This window comes from Oculina patagonica, chromosome 4 (genome assembly GCF_052425735.1).
Source record: "Oculina patagonica isolate OP01 chromosome 4, crgOcupat, whole genome shotgun sequence".
Classification (NCBI taxonomy): domain Eukaryota; kingdom Metazoa; phylum Cnidaria; class Anthozoa; order Scleractinia; family Oculinidae; genus Oculina; species Oculina patagonica.
Window position 1 is genome coordinate 8,164,277 of NC_135761.1, and position 7,003 is coordinate 8,171,279.

At 40.8% G+C, this 7,003-nt stretch overlaps 2 protein-coding genes across 2 annotated transcripts; both read right to left on the minus strand.

The window, feature by feature from the left end:
- Positions 1 to 2,266: 2,266 nt before the first annotated feature.
- LOC144648116 (histamine H2 receptor-like) lies at positions 2,267 to 3,205 on the minus strand. Its single transcript, XM_078507750.1, has one exon. It carries the CDS (start codon positions 3,203 to 3,205, stop codon positions 2,267 to 2,269), a length of 939 nt encoding a protein of 312 aa, XP_078363876.1.
- Positions 3,206 to 5,090: 1,885 nt separating this feature from the next.
- Positions 5,091 to 6,029, minus strand: LOC144648119 (trace amine-associated receptor 5-like). Its single transcript, XM_078507751.1, has one exon. The coding sequence runs from the start codon at positions 6,027 to 6,029 to the stop codon at positions 5,091 to 5,093; it is 939 nt and encodes a 312-aa protein (XP_078363877.1).
- Positions 6,030 to 7,003: the final 974 nt, after the last annotated feature.

Here is a 7,003-nt window from a genome sequence, read left to right on the forward strand (position 1 = left end):
TTATTGCTTGCTTAACATAAACTTTGGAGGACACGATAGAGCTTTAACCGAGGATAAGAATGACGGAAATATTTAGATTAATATTAACTTACAGCTAGCCTCTCGCGCAGAGGAGAGGGAGGAGTGAAACACAATCGCCCGCAAAACAAGCAACTAAGGGATAAAATAACCGGCAAGCAGAGTAAATGCTTCAAAAAATACCCAGAGATGTTAATTAAATGGAATAACTAATTCATTATTGTCAAAAACGACAGTCTCCCGAGCCTGGAGTTCATTTATATAAGACGGGTAAAGGAGAAGCCACGAGCCAAGCGGCCCACACTGCCGGAGCTTATCCCGGTTTCCGTAGCATTAAGCGGCTAGGAATTTTTCTACTCCCCCCTGAATGGGATGCTAGTCCATTGCAGGGTTCCCCCCCCCCCCCAGCATTATGTCTCCGGTACCCATTTATACACCTGGGTGGAGAGAGGCACTATGAGAGTAAAGTGTCTTGCCCAAGAACACAACACAAGTGACGCCGGCCAGGCCTCGAACCCGGACCGCTCTATCCAGAGTCCGGCGCTCTAACCATTAGGCCACCGCGCCTCCCATATAATATAAGACGGGTAGAGAAAAAGAAAGAAGAAGTGGTTGTTGTGAAGCAAAAATAATACGATCTACTTTTGTTCTCTTTATCAGTCCGGGATATAGACATTTCTGGATATATGATGAAGTCACGAATAATGGCGTCAGGGAAACCTGGAGCCAGGTTTTGGCTCGGTCAGCAGAGACAACGATAAATGCTCGGTAAAAGTTCTCTATATCACTAGGCCTTTGCAATGGAAGTTTTTTCTGAAAGCAAGCGTCCTTTGCTTTTTGGAAACTTTTGAACCGAGCTGCGGATCTGAAACTCTGCCTCCTCCATCCTGACCTGAGATCATGCCCTCCCTCCCTACGTATCACTTCCCTTTCGAAAAAAGAACACCTGATCGCAGGTTACCTCCATCCATGCCAGAAAAGCTCCAGTGTTTCTTAATGTATATGTGTTTTTTTTTTCTACAAGAATTTCTAGTTGTATGTACAAAGAATTGACACGGCTCATCATTTCATCATCATTTCTGTTTGTGCTATAGTAGGCACATAAGACCATAAAGAATCGACACTGACAACTAAGAAAGCACGCGAAACTTTTACATTGAACAGTCAATACTTTAGTTTTTGCCTTTTCCTTCCATGCCACTTGAATAGCTTCAGTTTTTGTTTATGATTATGTGTTTTTCTTCTACAAGAATTTGTAGTTGTATGTACAAAAAATCGACACTGATTACTATAAGAAAGCACACGAAACTATCAGGTTGAAGAGACAGGACTTTATGTTTTATATTTTTTCTGATCAAACTAAAAGTTTTAACAAAACAGCTGTTTACTATAAATAGCTGTGCACAGTCTGCATATCAATTCTTTAAACATGGAATATCATGCATTTCTCAGTTATACAATGGCAGAACCTTTTATTTAATTAAAGTGTTTAACACGCCAGAGAGCCGAGTTGACCATTTACGCAGCAGGTAACAGTCAACAATAGGCATGAATAGATTGTGCTAGTAAATTCAGGAAAACGGAGTTGCTTCACAATGTATCCAAAAGTTGCTCTAAAGTTGCTCAAATATCAAAAAGTTGCCACCAAAATTTAGGAAAGTTGCTTGCTCTCTAGAGTCGTTTTGTTTTAGATAAATACTCAAAACGTGTTTGTTCGTTTGTAAATACTTTGTTGTAATCAATATACTGTTTAAACTCAACATAACTTCAATAATAGATAAAAAATAAAATAAAAATAAAAAAATAAAAAAACGATAAAAAGAGTAAAAATCCTTCGAAATGAAACGACCTTTTATGGTTTGGATCAGTTTTATTTCAATTTGTTGCTCAAAAGTTGCCAAGGAAGGCAAAAGTTGTCCTAGGTTGCTGGTACTACAAAATGTTGCTCAAAACGCTTAAAGTTGCTCAAAAGTTGCCGAGCGCAATCTATTTATGCCTAGTCAACAAGGACCAACAAGGAATTAATGAGATGGGTTTTTCACGTTGTGTTTAATTCTAAGTATACTCTGCTTCAATTCCTCATCCAAATTTTAATTCCAGACATAGAGTTCAAGGGTTGAAGTTTACATGTAACTTACACTCAGGGTTGAAAAACACTTTTTTGAACTAACAGTGTACCAAGACAACGTTTACGGTTAATTAAAAAAAAAAAAAACGAACCGTCAGTTAATTGTTGAGCACCAGTGCATTAATTAAACTCGCATTTGAGAACTTTCCAGACATAGCGGCGAATTTTTCTGCTTCGCGCATAGTACACCAAGGGATTTATACTCGAAGTCAAGAAGGCGAGGGTAGACACAAATGGAATGATGGCTTCCAAGAACGCGGCATCTCGATTCTTGTTGGCGTACAGCACAAGCGCTACAATGACCGCAGGCACATAGCACAGGAGAATAACACCCACCATTAGCAGAGTTGTCTTGGTGCTTTGGAAATCTTGTTCAGTCGGAGCCTGGAGCGCATTCATCATAGATTTGATTTGCTTCTGATGACGCCCTGCGATCTTCGCCATCTTGAAATAACAGAGCACAGTGACAAACACTAGCAACGCAGGAGGAATGGCCCAGAATACTCTGGTAGTTGTTTTGAGGATGGCGGTTTCAGGAAGGTACACGGGAACGGCGAATGCCAGTGAAAACAACCAGGAGGCACAAATGGCTCTCAAGACTCTTTTCTCGGTGACGAGGGTTTGATATCGCAGAGAATGTGTGATACAAATGTACCTATCCAGAGTTATCAAACAAATGTTCAGACAGGAAGAAAACAGCAAAGCATGAATCCAATAGCTTAAGAAGTCTTTCCAGTTATTGCTCTGTGTTATAAGTAAGCAGTCTCCAACGAGAAAACTAACTTGTCTGACTGCTAAGAACGGCTGCACTAAAAGCCCGGTTAACAAATCAGACACTGCTTGCGATGCAAGGAGCAGGTTGCTTGGTACTTCACGAAGTTGGGGAAATTTGATGACAGCCACGAGAAGTAAAGCGCTTCCTCCAACCGATGTTACAGGCAAACAACCATCGATGACACAATTAAGGACTGCCAGCGGAAAAAAGAAGCGCCTTAAATGCGGTGAAGTGTAGAATTTGTTTGTGATCTCTAGTGGACAGTTGGGATCAGTTCTGTTCATAACGTAACCTGATGAAAACTTCACGCAAATTAGATTCTGAAGGGGAAAGGAAAACATCTTAATGCTCAATTTAATTTGTTTCTTAGAATCACTGCTGTGTGATCTCCGTCATTCAACATTAAGTGCATTTCAGGTCTGTCGATAATTGTTTGTTTTTGTACACTAGGCGAGTTGTTTCTATTTGCTCAGCAATTTTAAAACAGTAGCTCTGTTGGAGAATGTCTGAGGGGAGAAAGTTAACTGAAAAGCAGCCCATTCTCGTCCCCATGGCCCTTTCGCTTCTCTTAGCTAAAAGCGAAAAGGGCTATGGGGACGAGAATGAAAAGCAGCGGTGTCACGCTGATATATTTTTTATGTGCAGTGCACAGGCGGTCCAAGCTCACGATGCGAGGAGTGAAATAATACTCTTTTGAAATACGCGAAACGTGACTCTCGCCTGGTGGCATATGGAGGGGTTGTGTGACAACGATTCGTATTTATAAAGGATTGTATGGGAGAAAACGCTTTTGAATTCATAGCTGAAATATAATGATATTTTGACAATAAAATCAACTTCCCTCGATGTCTTGTTGTTATATCTGTTGTTATCTCGGTTCTCAGGCCGTTATATTTCAAAAGCGTATTTCAAAAGAGTATTTCAAAAGAGTATTATTTGAACTCCTCGCATCGTGAGCTTGGGCCGCCTGTGTGCAGTGTTACTCTCAAATTAAAGGAACCTTAAGAATAATTTTTTCTTTGATAGAAAAACAAAGAAGTCATGATGGACCAAACAGAAATAAGGATGGTTGCAACAAAAAAAATATATAAGAACAACAAAATTGCAGTAAAGGCCAATATTGTGTGAACCATGAAAAAATCTTTTATGTCGTGACGCGGCTTTTCAGCTTCTGTGAAGCGATTATATTTACAGTTTGACTATATCACAGCGTGTCCGGTGATCTTTACAATAAACTTGAAAGGGAGGGCAGCCTCGTCCCCAGGCCAATCCGCGCTATGCGAGTAAGCGAAGAAGGCCTGGAACCGAGCCCGACAATCTTGGCGGTTGCGTTGACGTCTCAGCTAAACTCGCCGGGTGAGACTGGGGAGTGGCGACGAGGCTGAGTGAGGGTATTTTTATTTTTGTTCATCGAGTGATACGTTTTTTTTTTCTTTTGGTGTCTCGAAACTCGAATCACTCGACTTAAAACTCAAAGCTCTCGACTTGAGATTAAATACGCGAAGTTTTCGTGTTTCGAAGATTGAGGATCGAATCTTGCCTAATTAGTTCCTGTGCGGCGAGTCTGTGCGGCCTTTTCCCAGGCCTTCACGGTATCCCATGACGTCACTTTTTTCGATTCGGTGATATATCCGGGGCAAACAGCCGGAGACTTTTTCGCTTTCTTTTCGTCCGTATCAATTGACCCGAAAGGGGTTGACCACGACGAAAATAGAGTCCTCGGAACTAGGTAAGATCGATTCGATTTGTTTGAGTTTCGAGTGACCGTTAACCCAGTTTCTACATTAACTCGTTGATTCATTGATTCATTATCAACTTTTATTCAAATAAAAGTCTACACGTGTCCGCATTGCGGACCCACATTTACTCATATAGCTATGCCATCATTTCATCTGAGTGAACTCGGGGCATGCAGCTTGCCCAGTAGCTGGGTCACTGACTGATTTTCTTATATATCTACATCCTAATTAGGGGAACATACATATTTCTCTACTTACAATTACTTAATAGCCGGGCCAGTGAAAGTTTAACGTGGCTGTCCTTTTTTTCTTTTGATACAATGCATAGCGATAAAATTAACATACGAAGCGTTCAGTACGACTACATACGACCTACTAAGTAAGACTATATACGACTTACTGAAGCGTTCAGTTTATGAGCCCAGCTGAACTAGTTCAGTTCGCATTTCAGAACTTTCCAGACGTAGCGGCGAATTTTTCTGCTTCGCGCGTAGTACACTAACGGATTTATACTTGGATTCAAACATGCGAAGGTTGCTACGAACGGTATTACAGCTTCGAGCAACTCGAAATTATTGCTGGCGTACAAAACAATCACCACGCAAACCATTGGCAAACAAAACAGGAGAGTAACGCCAACCATAAGTAGAGTTGTTTTGGTGCTTTGGAAATCTTGTTCAGTTGGAGCCAGGAACTGATTGATCTGAGCTCGTATCTGCCTTTCATGACGCCTAGCGATCTTCGTCATCTTGAAATAACAGACGAAGGTGATGAGCACTAACAGCGTGGGAGGAATGACGGAAAATGGCCTGACGGTGGATCTGAGAACGGTGGATCCTGGAAGAAATGGAACCACTTGGACTGATGCGAATACCAGTGAAAACGACCAGGAAGCGATAATGGCTCGAATGACTCTTTCTTCAGTGACGAGCGTTTGATATCGCAGAGAATGTGCGATACAAATGTACCTATCCACAGTTATCAAACAGATGTTCAGACAGGAAGAAAACAGTAAAGCATGAGTCCAATAGCTTGCGAAGGCTTTCAAAAAGTTGCTCTGTGCTAATAAGCAGTCTCCAAGGACAAAACTGATATGTCTGGCGGTTATCAAGGGCTGTATTAACAGTCCGATTAGAAAGTCGGACACTGCTTGCGATGCAAGGAGAAGGTTGCTTGGTACCTCACGAAGTTGGGGAAATTTGATGACGGCCACGAGAAGTAAAGCGCTTCCTCCAACCGATGTTATAGGCGAACAACCATCGATGATACAATTGAGGACTGCTAGAGGAAAAAAGAAGCGCCTTAAATGCGGCGAAGTGTAGTATTTGTTTGTGATGTCTGGTGAACAGTTTAGATCAGTCCTGTTCATAATGAGAAGCTTTGTTGAAAAATCCTCGCCAACTTTGCGATAGTTTAGGCGAAATGAATATTTTTGAATTGACTGCCTAATTTCCGCTTCAACTTTTTTGGGATTAATTAAGGGGACATTTCTAACACTCTTTCTTTCTTTCTCTTTTGTTTTTTCTATTATGTTCGATATGTTCGAATTCACTAATAATTGACCTTTATTTTTTAAGGAAAATGCACAATAAACCTGAACGTCATAAGCATACGAGCACTGGCCTTCTGAAACAGCTGTTAAGTAGAAAATGGTTTGCGCGCAGTCAGGTTATAATTATATATGTTTATTTTTATTTTTTAATGCTTTTTTAAACTTAAAAGTTTAGTTCTGATCAGGGGAGCACATATTATAAGATCCCAAACGGTCGAAAGTAGAGACCTAATAAAAATTGTCATTAAAGTCTTTATTCAAATTCAGTTGTCTGAATTATCAGGCTGGCGTGGTTTCCATAACATGAAGCAACGATGGGGTATTGTTAATGTCCCCGGATGGGATGCTAGTGCATCGCCGGACCCCCCACGACCCCATTCCTAGCAGTTTCGCCAGATTGCCTTTAACTATTCACCAATTATATTAATACGTCTGAGTTTACAGAGAAGTACTGTGAAAGTAAAGTATCTTGCCCAAAAACTCCAGCCAGGAATTGAACCGGCCGGGCCACTCGGTACGGAATCTAACAAGCTAATCCTTAATGCAACCGCATCTCTAGAAAATAGGCAAATTTTGAGAGAATAAACTTTTAACTTACCCCGGTAGCCCCGAGACTAAAGAAGATAAAACAACATAACTTTAATATGCCGTACATAGGAACGATGTATTCTCTTGTTTCAACATCTTCTAAAGTAAAATCAAAGATCTCTTAGAGATCTACCCTGTTTCTCTTGCGTTTATGTATTTATATTTGTGAATGTTTTAGTTGTTTGATACGTGGTGGCCATTTA